This window comes from Uloborus diversus, chromosome 10 (assembly GCF_026930045.1).
Source record: "Uloborus diversus isolate 005 chromosome 10, Udiv.v.3.1, whole genome shotgun sequence".
NCBI lineage: Eukaryota > Metazoa > Arthropoda > Arachnida > Araneae > Uloboridae > Uloborus > Uloborus diversus.
In genome coordinates this window covers 38,943,371-38,959,598 of record NC_072740.1, presented here as the reverse complement: position 1 = coordinate 38,959,598, position 16,228 = coordinate 38,943,371, and the positions used below count along the sequence as shown (strand labels likewise).

Sequence of the window (16,228 nt, the reverse complement as noted above, 5' to 3'; positions counted from 1 at the left end):
AATCAGTTTTATGCTTTCTTTGGTGAGGTTAGGGGGTCGGGAATTCTCAAGCAAATTTTCCGAAATTGAGATGTAAAAAAAAGCAAATTTAGGCTGTTTATAAATAATTGAAGATACTGGGGAAGGTTCGGAGGCGCTGTACGGAAAGCTTTTTAACTAAACTGAAAAACACGTAACTGTAAGCTGGTGTAAGGGCCTCCCCAAACTCCGACAAAGATTGGACTTTCCTCCCGAAATATTTTCGAACTTGAAATCAATTTTAGTCTATCTTTGATGGCGTTAAAGAGAATAGGAAATGTTCGGAAGCACTCTGGAATTTTCCGATGCGGAAGCTTCAAAAACGCAAAGGCTATCTTTGACGGCATAAGTTCCCAAATGTTGGGAAGTCAAATGGTTTTCCATTCTCCCCTTGAAACTTTTTGAAAATGACGTCGTAAAAACGCGATTTTAGACGTTGTTTTGCGAACAACGTTATGAGAGAGAAATCGGAGGGGGGGGGGGGGGGTTTAAAACCAAAATCTTTTTCGAAACTTGCTCATTTTAAACTTTTCATCACTGAGGAAAAAAAAAGCTTTGTGGTCTTCCCTCAGAAATTTTTAAAAAACGAAGTTTGGAGCCAACTGTGAGGACGTTAGGTGATTTCGTGCACATTTGGGGTCCCTATCTTAGAATTTTTCTGAAACTTAACTTTCAAAAACCCTACTTTAAGCTATTTTTGGAGACAATGGATGAGCTGGGGGTTTTAAAGTTCGAAGTTGATGTCCTAAATACACATTTTAGACTATCTTTAATCACGTTACAGGAAGCGTCAGAGCTTGACCGCCCTCAGGAATTTGTTGGTATTGAAGTTTTAAAAACTCAATAATAGGGTAAAAGATGAGATGGGAAGGGATGAGATGGGCATTATCCTTTGAAAATGTTTCGAGACTCAAGACCTAAAACTGCACTTTTGGGCTGCTGGTGACGTTAAGAGATAGGAAGGTTCGGTTGCTCTTACCGAAAAATTTGACATTTGTTGAAGGTTTAATAAAACAATTTTAAGCTGTTTTTGGTGGGTCAAAACCTCTGGCCTTAAAACATATTTTAAAGTTTTCTTTGGCAACGTTAGACAGCGAAAAAGGGGGGAAGGATTGAAAATGGAGTCACACAAAACGCTGTTTTAGGCTATGTTTGTGCAAGTTAAAGGAGAATGGGATGGTTAGTGGCTCTCCTCTGGAAATTTTTCAAAATCCAAGCCCTGAAAATACATTTTAAGCTTTGTGACAGTATAGGAAAGATCTTAAAGGTTGGGGAAATTTTCCTAATTTTAAGTTTTAGAAACGCTAATCAGGGTTTATTTGGTTTCTCAGGGGGAGTTATAACACTCTTTTGGATCCGTGCTTTAGCAAATCACTTAATATTGACAAACTCTAAAAATTCCCACCCAAGGTACGAGCAAGACTCACCCCCTCCTTCTTCCCTAGATCCGGTACAGCTTTATTGCCAAATTTTTATGATTCTACTTTTCACTGATTGAGGACGATAAGATAAAGAGACCCTTTACATTCGATTCACCATACTGTGATTCATGAGAAGAAAAAGTTGAGCATCAAAAATCAGTACTTTTGATGTAAATGTGAAATTATTTGCTTAGAGAAAATTTTACTGATTAAAAAATTTCCTTAAAATGAATGACTAAATGAGTTTCTCACTGAAACTCATTTAACTCATTTGCTTAAAGGATTCTGCTGACATAAAACAGTAACACAAGCAATTATCATTCGAGTTGCGAATAAGTGTTTTTTTTTTAATGAACATAAAATTCATTCTGTCATAGTGAAAATTTTGTAATTAATGACCAATGTTATCTTCAAAATAAGCAAGAAATCGCCCACCATTTTGAGACCTCTCTCCTTTTACTCTTGTTGTCACTTTCCTTTAAAAAAAAGTGATTTTTTTTAAAAAATAAGGTGGTTTCTCCAAAGAACTTTCTTAAAATAAAGTGATAGTTTCATCATTTAACTAAACGTTATGAAGTGTATTGTTTCTTTCGCAATAGTGAACCTTAACAGTAAAAGAAAAAAATCGTGGTCCCTTGACTTTACACTACCACCTCCCGCAGTCTGTAGCTTCAGACGAAGGAAGAGAAAAAACAAATAATAGTGCTGAGATGTCCGCAAGAAAAACACATGTTTTGTACAAGAGTAAGTTAATTATCATAGTTGTACCAAAACCTTACAATTCGAAGACCTTTTTTTTCTTTTCTTTTGTCTCCACTGATATATCAAAGGTATGATTTCCTTATTAGGAAAAAAGCGTTAAATTTTTTTTCGCATCAAAAGTGTAGAATTGTCGCCCCCCAAAAAGTGCCGTCCGGGGCGGACCGCCCCCTCCGCCCCTCCCTAGCTACGCCACTGGATAAATAAAGTAAAAAAGGATGTTCAGTAAATGTCAAGTTAACTTGCTGCAGTTAGTTATTCTTGTTGATAATGGTACATATTTTCCGTATACTTGTTACTGCAGAAAACATGTAAATCCATTATTTCAGAAAAGGCATCAGTCCAACTAATGCAACTTTTCAGAAATCAATAAAAAGTGATTATTTCATTCAAAAATGAACTAAATTCTACGAAAGTTTTTATGACTAATCTAGCCACAGGTAAGATCATCACCTCACCTTAAATTACGTTCCGTTTTGTCACTGAAGTTAGTTAAAAATATTTTTTAAATTTGGACTTATGCCCTTTCCACAATAAATATCCTGAAAGACTAGTTTAGAGTGATGAAAATGTGAATCAAGTGAAACAGATTTGTTTTAAACTGATTTATGATAATAAAAAATACTATAACAAATTGCCAAAAATAATTAGTGAAGTCCGTATTCATAAATTCATTGTCTGAAGAAAATACATCCTATATTTTCATCTTTCTCTCGTCTTGTTATAGCGAAATAATAAAGTCTGGTGTTCAAAAATAAAAATAAAAAATACAAAAAATAACAAACTGAGATAAGAAGCAAAAGTTTTACATGTGTATAAAACTATATTAATATTTATATTCATCAAATGCATCCTCCAAGGAAATCTTTTTTTCTATCCTTCTTTTGTATAGTTTTGTGTACCAAGTTCGATGTACATATTAAAATGACTATGTTCAAAATTGCACTGAATAATCATCTTGCTATTCGTTATTTCTTCCAACAATATGCAAATTTTCCCTTTATACTCGATATTGGCAAAGGTAGTTCAGCCGACAAGCGTTACTTTGAAATATTCTCTTGAAAACCGTCTATAAAAAAGCTAGCCTCAAATTGTTCCTTTGATGTTCTATCGAATATATAAACATCATGAATGTTGAGAATTGAAAACATTTGTCGCCCAGTAGAATCTTTTCCAAAATCTCAATTTGGGAGATAAGTCCTCTTAAAAAATTAAAGGCACCTGTTTTAACAGTTAGATTTCTTTGTTTTCAACAGATGTGGCAATGAATCTTAAAGTAATTTCATAATTTAATTTATAAGAGATTAAATTTTACATGGTAATAACAAAGAATATAATCTGTCATATTAGTTTAGCATTCGTTTTACTGTCCTAAAATCCCGGTCGCAAAGGACAAACGAATGTCCTCTCAAAGGAAAGTCATCAGCAATCTTGTTAAGTTTCTTCAGTGTTATTTCTGGAGTCTCCTGCAGTGTTGTTCTTATATTGACCAGCGTATATCTCACTGAAAGCATACAGTTTTTTCGTAGTTCCTAGAGTGATGTTAATAAAACCCCTGAGAAATTAGTGAATTTCATTCGGATTTCGTGATTTCGAATTCCGCCCCCTTATTCCCCGAACTGAAAAACATACCATGAATTTATGTCAGATCAAAGGAGTTATTTATTTTTACTTCATTATGCCAAAAAATCTAGTTCTTCTATGATCTTGTCATTGCGTCTTACTATTTCTTCCTTCGCATTTAGTGCAGAAAGGGCATAAGTCCAGGAATTACGCCCTTTCTGCACTAAACGAAAAATGTGACCCCTAAATAAAGTGCTTTGTTGTACAAGAATTGACTTCCCTGCTACACTATTCGATGTCTTTACATACAAGCATGGGAAAACTACAGCTAACTCAATTTTGAAAAAAAAATATGACTTAAGCCCTTTCTGCAATAATCGATTCATGTGTTGTTACAGAAGCAAGTCAAGCTACATGCACTCAAGAAAACTCAAGTTATTCTTTAATCATTACGAATCTTCAATAACACCATAAATTAAAATGTTTAGAGAAACCATATTTAGTCATAAGAATAAAGGAGTGTTACATTTTCTTTGAATGATAGGAAACAAAAATATTACATGAGGCAGCGAGAAGCAAAGGGATGTAAGTGGACATTTTCAAATTTTTAGAAAACGCGTATAAAGATTACGTTCTAGATAGGCTTTTATTGATTTTTACTTCCTTTTACAAAAAAGGAAGTATTGTATTCGCGAAAAAATTTTCACTCAAAAATCGAAGTTAATTTCCGTTTTACTCACCCTCGAATGAATATTGAGTTTTTTTCGACTCGACCACACGTTGATAAGTGCCTAAGAACGTATAGGTGCGTATGTATGTCGCATAACTCAAGAACGGTAAGTCCTAGAAAGTTGAAATTTGATACGTAGACTCCTAGTGGGGTCTAGTTGTGCACCTCCCCTTTTGGTTGCATTCGGGTGTTTCTAAATGGGTCTTTTGACCCTTTTTGGGAGGAAATCATTGTTAATTTTGATGTAAACTCAAGTGGTGTAATAATTTGGGGGACGCTTGGCGATATATCGCCAGTCTTTTGGTCGCCAAGGTTTGTCGCCAACTTGGCGACAAATTTAGCGTTTTTTTTATAATCTGTTTCAATTTGGCCACTGTTGGTGATATTTAGAGAGTAAACTATTGAATCACATTAAAATTGCCAGTAATGGGGAAATGACATTAAATTGGAGTAAAAGGAAGTCATGTGATGCACACATCACCTCTTTTTTTTTTCTAAATTATGCTATACAGCAGCACCTACCAGGGCTACTAGTACTATCTCTTGCCCCAAGACAGAGGAGGAGTTCACTTACCATTTGCACTGGTTATCTCCAAATTTTTAATTTTGCCACTTACATCCCTTTGCTTCTCACTACCTCACATGATAAAAGTATTCGATATGGAAGCAATTTTGTTGAATAGTTTCTGTGGTGGAATTATAATAACTAATTAAATGCACAACTTTTACTAAACGAAATTTTTTATAGTAAAATACTCTTAACATAAATGAAATCTTAACTGAATATGTACAAATGTAATATGTATGCAGTAATTTCAACAAAGATCTTCAAAGCTCAAGGCTTTTACAATTTTCTAATGCTTAATTTTATGCTAAACGCAATGACGTGTACCCAATACCAAAATCATTTTGTTTTCCTTCACAGAGAATGCTTCACAATACGAGAAAAGCATTATGTTACTTCGAAGAAAATGCTTCAAAGTGTCAGGAAAGCATTTCATAATTATGCGAAGAGTTTTGTCGGTTGGGTTTCTGCTAGACGTGTTCTTTCTGAGAATTGCAGATGAAAATCGATTTCTTGCAAGACTTTTCTGACAGCTTTCCCGGGTGTTGCAAGAGTTTGTTGACGACATTCATTTTCAGGACTTGTTTGACTTTGTCGTCTGCTTTCTTTTCAGAAAATACTAGTGAAAATTTATATAAGGCATTTTGACTGCTGTGTGTGTACTTTGTACTTTATATATACACAATGTGTTCCTGTTTAATCTACAGGGCCTCTATTTTTGCAATCGTTAGTTGTTAAATTTACTAGTTAGTTGCTAAGTTTAGTTAATGTATTTTTCCAATTGCAAAAATAGTCAAAATAAGATATAGAGTTAAAATATAAAAAGTTTGGAACGAAAAAATAATTCAGCGAAACAATACGCTTGTGTATAAATTAAAAAATGGCAAAGAAAAACCTGATACAAGTTTTGCAAATTTTATTAAAAAAAATAAATAATAGTAGTAATAATGAAACGTGTTGTGAATTCTAAAGTTTGTTACTATTAAACTATTTTTTGTACTAGTAAAAACATAAATTAAGGGAACCACTTTTAAACACAAGAAATGAAAAATAATGTACAAAAAACTTGCTGCTTGCTATCAACTAGATAAAGCTTAATCATAGGAAGAAGAAGAAAGCAGTGAAACGGGACCACTAGCTTCGAAAGTGTAGGAAATTTGAACGCGACTTTAAAATCTTTATAACTGAGTCAGTAACTGAGTTTAGGGTTTCCTTAGTACAAGAAAAATGATACTGTAACTAGACATCTAACTGATTTTCTCTCTATAAAAATCTCAATTACTTGAGAAAATTTATCAAACCGTTTTTTTCCTATTTCCGTGGCGAGTAAGCCCGCGTCGTGGAACTAAAATTAAACACAGACTGCAACTTTCATCATACGCAGGGTAGATGCTGTTGTCAGAATAGAAGACAGGTAAATAAGGTATAAAACTAAGGAAAGTTCTGTATTTTCTCTGTTGAACGCGGTGAAAATGAATTACGGTATTTTTTGTGAGAATTAGCGTTTATTTGAAAACAGGCTCACCGACGTGATTGTGGATAGAAACTTTCGTGTAAACAACCTGAAAGCACACAACCGTCATGCTCAGTCCATCCTGTATTTGTTCATGGTGTGCTGTTAAAAATTTTTATGCTGTTAAGGAATTTTTTAAGGAAAATACTGCTGTGAACTGGAGGGTTTACAGAACAGAAGAGTTTTACAGAAAATTATACCGAAAAAAGTAAGCGAATGCAGTATCAATCGGCACACTATGTGACTTATGGTGCAAAACATATAATTCTCGATTCTCTCTCTACCCTGGAGTTCCTATCAGAATAGGGGACAGCGCACTCTTCTGCGAGAAATGATAAAACATTTTCGAGCCTCACTGATTGTATCTTGTTCTCTTCAGAGCAACTAGACACAGCATTCACTTTTTTTTCTACTAAAATTTTTGAGTAAAACTGAATTATTACCAACATGGACGGCAGAACTTTTTGCCGTTAAACTTTCAGGACTTTTTTTAACAGTGCACACTACCCGAACACATTAGTTTGAGATGAAACTTAAAATCAAACTTGACCCACTTTTCAAAGATTTAAATTCACTTACTGATAATTGGAGAAATACTTGGTCTAATGTAACGAAGTATGGTGCTGCAAAATATTACTATGAGAGAAAACGTATAACTACATAACAAACAAGTTATTTCTTTTCTACCGCATTGTTAAAATGCAGGTTGTGCCAAAAAAACGTTCAAACCGTATGCACTAAATAGGGAGTGCAGCCATCATACACTGCTACAGAAGAATCACTATATGCTGTTATGTTGTTCGTAAGATAGTAGAGAAATCTCTGTGGTAGGGAGTCCTATTCTTCTAAAAACACGGTTTTAACGGTTAGAAGTCTTAAGGAGGGAGGACGTGAAATAGCTCTTCCTACAACATGTCAAACATATGGAAGTACGTGACTGAGATCCGGAGACAAATTTAGACACTCCAATCGGCGAATATTCTCCTCTTTAAGAAAATTACCAGTAGTGTGACTTTTGCAAGACCTTGCATTACCCATAAAATAGAAGTCCGGGCCTGCTGTACCCCGGAGAATATTTCAAAGGCTTTAAGGGTCTTATCCCTTGTGCTATGTCCACACTCGCATCGAAAGCGTCAACTTTTGCGCGGCTTCCGTGATTAACCTTTAAACGAAGTTCGGGTCCATAGCACTCCGTAAAAAATCCCAAGGGATTTAAAGATCTCGCTCGATGCTGCTTTTGCATGATAGTACCCACATCGAATACGCGAAATGGTTCACGACTGTCTAACTTATTCCCATCCCGGAAAGGCCATCGCAATGAGCAATTTCTCTTCTGGTGAAGCGATGATAACGAGCTTTACGCGTTCTCCAAATGAAAAGCGATCACTGGGCCTTGCGAAGATAGCATGGATTTTCAATGGATCCCAGTTGGGGAGGAGTTGACTAGGTCTAGATAGACAGCAGCACTACCTTCACAATTTACGCATACTTCTAAAGAAAAAGCAAGAAGTCTCTCTAAACTCGGCGTCTGAGATAACTAAAAACACGGTTCAGAGTACTTACGGACATAACGTGCACGTACTTGGCACATTCTCGATTCCTTGGTCGGGCTCTGAGCATGGAGCCGTTCGATTTCAATCCCAGTGCCATATCCACCATGCTATCTCCCACCGCACTGGGTGGTTTTCAGCTGTTAATTGAGGCAGTGAGAAGCAAAGGGATGTAAGTGGACATTTTCAAGTTTTGAGTGAAACGGCTTTAAAGATAACATCATAAGTAGGCTTTCATGGAATTTTTTTTCTAAATAAGGCCGTACAGCAGCACCTACCAGGGTTCCTAGTACTATCTCTTGCCAGAAGACAGAGAAGAGGTTCCCCAAGTATTTGCACTGGTTATCTCCAAATTTTTAATTTAGCCACTTACATCCCTTTGCTTCTCACTACCTCAGTTGTTCCCTTAACTTCAGGAAAAAATGTCGAATTGTCCAGTTTTCTGCCGATGAAGAAAAGGGAAACAATAGCTTTTTTTGAGAGAGGAATGTACGTCCAAAAATGATATCATATATTTCGGGGGGGGGGGGGGTAAAATTGTGAGTTTATTACAAAGGGGAGGGAGGAGGTAACAAGATGTGTGTCATCACACATTTTTTATAACAATATGTTTACGAGAAATAGTGTGACAAGTGACAAAGGGGTGGGGGAGAAGTGTGATATCATTTACGGACAGCAACTTTATGAAATGTTGCCTCACAAATAACACTACCCAAGTGTGAATCACCGATTAGAATAAAACTTTGCACATCGATAGAACACTAAAAAACATTGAACTTATTTTTTTCGTCGGCAATAAGCATTGAATTATTGAGAATTAGAGGGAATTAGAGTAGAGAATTTTATTTTAAATTTTAATTAAAAAGTTCAAACAATGATGGAACATTTGAAAAAAAACTGCACAAACTTAAGTTGAAGTGTTTCAGGATTTTTTAGGAAAATGCTGTTAATAGGGGTAAACCATCGTTCGCAATATTACCCCGTCACGGTGAATGACCTTAAAATTAAAATCTGTCTTATTAAAGTCATTTTATACATCAACAGAAAGCTCTATATTTTAGATTTACAATATTTTTTGAATTTTCATTCTGCTATACGTAGAAGAAATTACAGTCATTTGTCCCTTTTCTTTTTTTTCCCCGCACATTTTGAGTTTTTTACTGGCTTATATTTTGAACAATTTTCAAAACAAAAATTTAAAAATTGGCAGGAGTACTTATCTTGGCATATGTGTCCTTCATGCCAAATTTTATTGAAATCGGAAATGGTGAGGTCAAGAAGGTGATTTTTCTGACATGGAGGTTCTCATAGTCACGCCACGGGGTAAGATTGCGAAGGATGGTTTTCCCCTATGAATAGTATTTTCAAAAAAAAAAAAAAAATCCCGAAGCAAGTCAACTGTAGTTTGTATAGTTTCAAATTTATAATCATTATTTGAATTTTTGTAATCAAAATTCAAAATAAATTAATATGTTGTACCCTCTAATTCCCAATTATCCAATATTTAGGTGTAAATGTCACCCCGTTAAAGGTGTTTATTGACGATAAATAAAAACACTGGTTCAATATTTTTAAGTGTTCTACCGATGAAATAAGTTTTATTCCAATCGGTGATTCTTGGGTAGGGATACTTATCAGTTACACTAATTTTCTCAGCAATAGACAGTTTGAAAAATCGCCAAACTTAAAGAATTCGCTTCACAGGAGAATTTCAAAAATTAATCTGAGTTGAGAGACAACTATTAAAGGTTGCTCTTCAACTTTACTCTTCAGTCCTGTTTTCAGCAGTCTTCTCAAAAGAAACCATACATTTTTGGCAGATTTATTTAGAAAAAATAACATCGAAATGTTTTTCGAATTGTATTTCGAACTTCTGCTTCACCTACCTGTAAAAAGTTGCTGGACTTGACGGACAACGAGATGCTGTCTTTCCGTTGGTCAGTGCCTGCCACAATGCATGGACCATAACCAGTTGTGAAACCATATAACATTTCTAGGAAAACTCTATATGAGATAAGATGCGTTTATGTAACAAGTTATAAATAAGTAATGAATAAAATTATAAATTAATTAGTTGATCTTTGACCTTGACAATGTTTACCTCTTTTTGGGGCGATTAGTGAAAAATGGAGCGTGTTATTGGCGCGGATCTGGGTTGGAATTGCATCAAAAAAAAAAAAAAAAAAACTACGAAAGTATCCCAATACATATAGCGCAAATTACCCTTCCTTGTAACCTGAAAATTATGTAAACATTGTCAACGTCGTTGCTGAACTTATCAGTGTCACACTATAATTAATTTATAAAGTTTGTGCTTAATATCTAAATATTTACTACATTTTCAAACTTTAAAAGTTTTATTTTATAAGCTAACGTCATGTCATTTTTATTTTAAAACTAAAATATCAATCAGGCACTAATAAATGTTCTGAATATAAGAAATAAGTTTTTCATGCACTCGAAAAACGATACTTTTCTTAATTTTAGTAGATTTTCTTTTGTTTCTTTTTTTTGGAATGAATTCATTCCAAGGGATAAGCATTTTAAACTGAAAACTGCAATTTTACAAAAACAAAAAAAAAAAAAAAAAAAACAAAAAAAAAAAGAGAGAGAGAGAGAGAGAAATATTGTTAGAAGACCCGCGAATACATAGTGAAAGTATTACCATTGGCTTCTCTCAGATTACGTAAATCACTTAGTTTACAACTTTTCTGCCTCAATAAAGAGGTTCTTTGTAACCCGAAAACACTGTTAAAACAATATTGTGTGCGGTTTATATTATAACAACGCTGATTTTCGCAATATTTTTTCCGCACAAATTTAAGCATTTTACTACATAAAAGCTCACCTGTTTTAAATACCATTATCATTTCTGATTTACAATTAAGACGGCTTATTTAGCTGGCGGTCTTGAAAAAATTGAGATTTTAAAATGATTTTCTTCATTTATAAAATTGATGCAGCATGATGTATGCTTTCAATAATAATAATAAAAAGCAAACTATTCTACCAAAATCATTATTTGTTCTGTAAACCAGATCACTGACGCGTACATCAATTAAGTGCACAGTCAAGCAGTAAGTTACCGCCTATAAGCCAGGGCTAAAGCAGAGCTACATGCAACATACCATACGCTATGATATCCAGAGACTCTGGTTTCGTCCTTGTTGTGGACCCGTCAGACTGGAATAGTCAGCAACTGAGTTGGAGGCCGAAGTCATCTCACTGAAACTGAGAGTGCCAACAAACTGGTAGCTAAAATAAATGCAGCATATCAGTGAGAGTCCACAGCAACAGTGCGGTTCAACTCTTCAATTGAAGGCAAAGCTTGGGTATAAAGCAGTTATGCCTCCAACAAGGTTATTGACTAGTCCACACTGATGAGTTCAGACATGAGGCAGGAAGAAGAAAAAAAGATGTTAGTGTCAAAACTGAAAATTCGGAGATTACTACTACAGATGGCAAGAGAATTTCTCCTCTGTTTTGGGGCATGGTATTTACAACCCTTAGCATGATTCCAAAAAACTGTTCAATGAAAGTGTACCTAGGACAGGAACTTTAAACGCGTTTTACTCAAAACTTGAAAACGTCCACTTACATCCCTTTGCCTCCCACTGCCTCGCATGTAAATCTACCTTAACCGTGGCTTAACGTATACTGTTTAATGACCTTCAATTGACAAGTTCTACGGTACCATTGCTGCAGAGTCTCGCTGGTGTGCTAACTTTATTTTAGCTGCTAGATGACATCTGCATCCAGTTCGGTTACTGACTAATCCAGACTGATGAGTTCATAAGAAAGACGAAACCTCAGTCTCTGGATGTCATAGTCTGACTGTTGGTATGTTTCATGCAAATGTACTGTTTCTTTTAAGTATATATAATGTTTTTTTTTTCAAAAAATACTTTTTTTTAAAAAAATACTTCAATTACTAGAAAAAATATTGATCTTTAAGTGCTTACATTAACCACGCGTTAGACAATAACAGTTTGAAGAATATAAAAGTGAATCCACAACTGAAACATAAAACATATTTGATTAAAAAAATTATGTTTACCTGCTTCTAACACCTAAGATAGCTCTCACTGCATAAACTCTTGTTTTTTCTTTACCTAGAAAATTTTTTTTTAAAAATTAAAGAAACATTATGCAAATATGCTTGTAAAAACATGCTTACCTGAACTAAAAATTGGTTTATGAGTAATTTATTTTTTTTGTTATTAAATTATTGTTTATTATCTCTTGATCAGGAAATGAGGTAAATGAATTTGTTTCAAACATCATAAAAACGAAACAAAAAATGTTGCTTACGATTGATTTCAAATTAAAAACTACCTGCATAATATTTATTTAAGGTATATAGTTTTTTAACACGAACAAGGCTGGGACGGGCCGCTAGTTTTAGATAAATGCGTTGGTAATAAATGATTTTAATGGGATAACGTATGGTTAAATGACAAAATAGCAATGACATGAAATTAATAAAAACGAGTGATTCTACATAATCCTCCCTTATTGTCGTTAACATATGGCATTAATTACGTTCTGAATACAGATTCCTTATTATAAAGTGTGATTATATGATTAAAAACTAGTTATTTAAAAAACTACACTGCAACACTAACGACTTAAACTATATACACTGGTGTGCAAAAATTAAGGACGAGACGGTTTTTTCAAACTAACTTTGTACAAAAGCTTTCTAAATCAACACATTTAATACCGTAAGATCCCCGATACGTAAGGACATGTGTAATGTAAGCAACACTTACTAGTGGTAAGGTACGAGCTACCAAGCGTCTGCCTAGAAAATCCCATACATGCTCGATGGGATTGAGATCCGGAGATCGTGCCGGCCAATCCATACGTTCAATATCCTAACTCTCTAAGAGCTGTTTGGCAGCTACTGTGCGATGACATGGTGCACTGTCGTCCATGAAAAGGAACCGCGGACCCATAGCGCCTCTAAAAAGACGCACGTATGGAAGAAGAATCTCGTTACAATAACGGGTCCCGTTGACTGAACCTGCGTCGAAGATGTGAAGGTCTGTACGACTACCAAGCATGATGCCTCCCCAAACGAGAACACCGCGACCTCCATACCTGTCCCTTTCAATGATGTTCGAGGGATGATTGCGGCTTCCCCGCTCTCTCCAGATGAGTATGCGATGAGAATCGCTACTCAGACTGAATCTGGCCACGGTAAAAGGCGATATCGGTCGTCCAGTCGCCTGTGTCGTGTGTCCAGCGATTTCTCCCGCTGTCTGCCGCCTGTTTTTTCTGGCCTGTGAGACAATATACCGGTCATCTGCGGGTGTGGTTCCTCGTGGACGACCACTACTGAACCCCCGGATAGCTGTTCCTGTAGTTTGAAATTGTCTCCAAAGCCGTGAAACGATGCTGTGAGCAATTCCGAACTCTGCAGCCACACTTGTCACACTGCGGCCTTCCTCCAACTTCCCAATGATTTGACCTCGGGTAAAAGCATCCAGATGTCGTCTAACAGATTGATTATTCGCCATTTCTCGCTGAGGCAGCAACTGGGTGTGATTTTAACTGCTATACGGCGTGCAATCTCTTTGCCAGAAATACTGATCTTACACCGACAACATGCTTTATACTACTCAGACACTCCCCCATTACGTCTGCCTGCATATCTGCGCATGTGCTACCGTACATCACCTTACTTAATCTCCTGATTGGTCTTTCTGTCCGCTCTGCCTCTTCGTTCAGCTGATATGCTAATTTTTCGACTTCGTCCTTAATTTTTGCACACCAGTGTAGTCTTAGATCCGACCTAGGATGATTTACCGTCATTGAGTTTCCTCATAAGTTATAAATTAAAGTATAGATAAAATTATTACAAACACGTAGGAAGAAATCAATAAAAACGGGTGATTCTACATTTTTCTCCCTTATTGTCGTTAACATATGGTATTAATTACTTTCTGAATACCGATTCCTTATTATAAAGTGTGATTATATGATTGACGACTAGTTATTTAAAAGACTGCGCACCAACACTAACGATTAAAACTATAGATTAAAATATATATAAAAATATTACAAACACGATGGTATAGGAAGAAATCAATAAAAACCGGTGATTCTACATTTTCCTCTCTTATTGTCTTTAACATATGGCATTAATTTCTTTCAGAACATCGATTCCTTATCATAAAGTGTGATTATATGATTAAAGACTAGTTATTTAAAAGACCGCGCTGCAACACTAACCATTAAAACTATATAGTCTTAGATCCGACCTAGGATGATTTACCGTCATTGAGTTTCCTCATAAGTTATAAATTAAAATATAGATACAAATATTACAAACAAGATGGTACAGGATTATCTAAACAAAAGAGGTTCTCAAAAAAGGTCAAATCATAGAGTTGGCGCGATGAGGAGTTTAAATAGTTGAGTAATTTTGTTGATTTTCTTCTGGTATCATAAAATTTTGCAGGAATCTGCAAATTTTGTGAAGATTTTTTAAAAATTGAAGTAGATCCCAAATTTTCCACAAATTACGCTTATTCAGCTAAAAAATTCGCCTTTTTTTGGAACAAAAAATTATGTGATGACTTTGCAAACTTCTGCAAGAAATTTGTCGAGATTATGCAAATTGCTGCAAAATTTATGCTTTAATTTGAAGATATTCGTAGAAAAGCAACAGAATTACCTAATCATCGAAACTTCAAATCGTGAAAATCCTATGATTAGGACGGACCACTTTTGCTTAGACAACCCTATATATCATCATGTTTGTAATTTTCTAAACATATTTTTTTAAATATAACTTATTAGGATACTCAACGAGGGTAGGTCAGCCTAAGTCAGATCTTGTACTATTGTCCATTTTTCACGAGGTGGCACTTCGCCCCGCCTCCTCGAACTCAGAGTTCCTTTTACGCGGGGGCGATCGGTAAGCAATTCACGCGCTTCTAAAGGAGACAACCAGACAGCCTTAACTTAGGCGTGGATTTTAATGTGCAAAAAAGTCTTAGTGTCCTTTACATCACTTGCTTCACTTGTCTGTTGCTATTTTAGTTATTCTTACATTTAAAATACTCTTTTACGACAAAATGTTATGATTCGAATATACCTTCTGCCGAAAACAGCGAAATAGAATCATCGGATATTACGTGACGAAGGAGGAGTCAATTGCCTTCTCGTGGAAAACGGACAATACTAGCCGCAGCCTTATAAAAGGAATATGGTAAAACTTACCTTGGCCAACGTTAAAGATGACGTCACACAAATGTCTGTTGTTTTGAAAAGCTCTCCCGAAATCTCGGGCTAGTTGTTCGAAACCTTCAAACGTATCTCTGACGCTATCTAATAACGGACTGGATGGCCGCATGTGCCCAATAGGACGCCAAGAACCTCGCCTAGGGAAGAAAATTCACATTTTCCAGTGCGAAAAATTCAAAATCAACTTCATAGAAATTCGGAATTGAAAAAAAAAAAAATAATAATAATAACAAAAAAGCATATTCGGTTAATTTTATTAAGAAAACTTCTCTTTAAATTCACCCCTCCATATTTTCTCTCTAACAGTGTTATTTTTTTCCGCTGCAAAGAAAAGCAGTGTAAGGCTGATTTAAAATAAACTACATTTCCTAATTTCTTCTAGCAACATATTGAAGGTTAGTTGGGGTTATTGAAAACAAATCTCAATATTTCAACTTTAGACCTTTCCCTATCTCTTTGATGTACTGAGAGATAAACTTTTGTGCCGCGCATGCGCAAATATGTGACTTTACGGCTATTAGTGAGAGAATGAAATCTTGCTTTTATATAAAACTTCCATTTACCTCAGTGTATTTTCATTTTCCCTACACTTAAAAATTCAGGAAGATTTTCTGGTAATTGTTACTATAAAATGGCGGACTTAACGCATCGCTTATTTTTACGGTAATTTATACCGGAAAAATAAGCGATCCCAGCTCCAATTGGTTGCTGCGGTCTACCGAGGAAACCGTAAAATTTTACAGTAACATTTGATTTTTACGGTAATAGTTACTGGCAACATGGATGCCAGTAACAATTACCTTAAATTTTCCGGAAAATTTTTAACAGTGTATTGACTAGAAGGTAAATGAAAAC

General features: G+C 35.3%; 1 protein-coding gene across 1 annotated transcript in view; it reads right to left on the bottom strand.

The window, feature by feature from the left end:
• LOC129231720 (uncharacterized) overlaps positions 1-16,228 on the bottom strand; it is a 165,579-nt gene that overhangs the window by 36,804 nt on the left and 112,547 nt on the right. The window contains exons 10-12 of the mRNA XM_054866083.1: positions 15,350-15,510; positions 12,177-12,231; positions 10,006-10,123 (exon numbers count right to left, since the gene is read on the bottom strand). Of these exons, the coding sequence (XP_054722058.1) occupies positions 10,006-10,123; positions 12,177-12,231; positions 15,350-15,510 (334 nt within the window). The remainder of the gene's footprint in view (positions 1-10,005; positions 10,124-12,176; positions 12,232-15,349; positions 15,511-16,228) is intronic.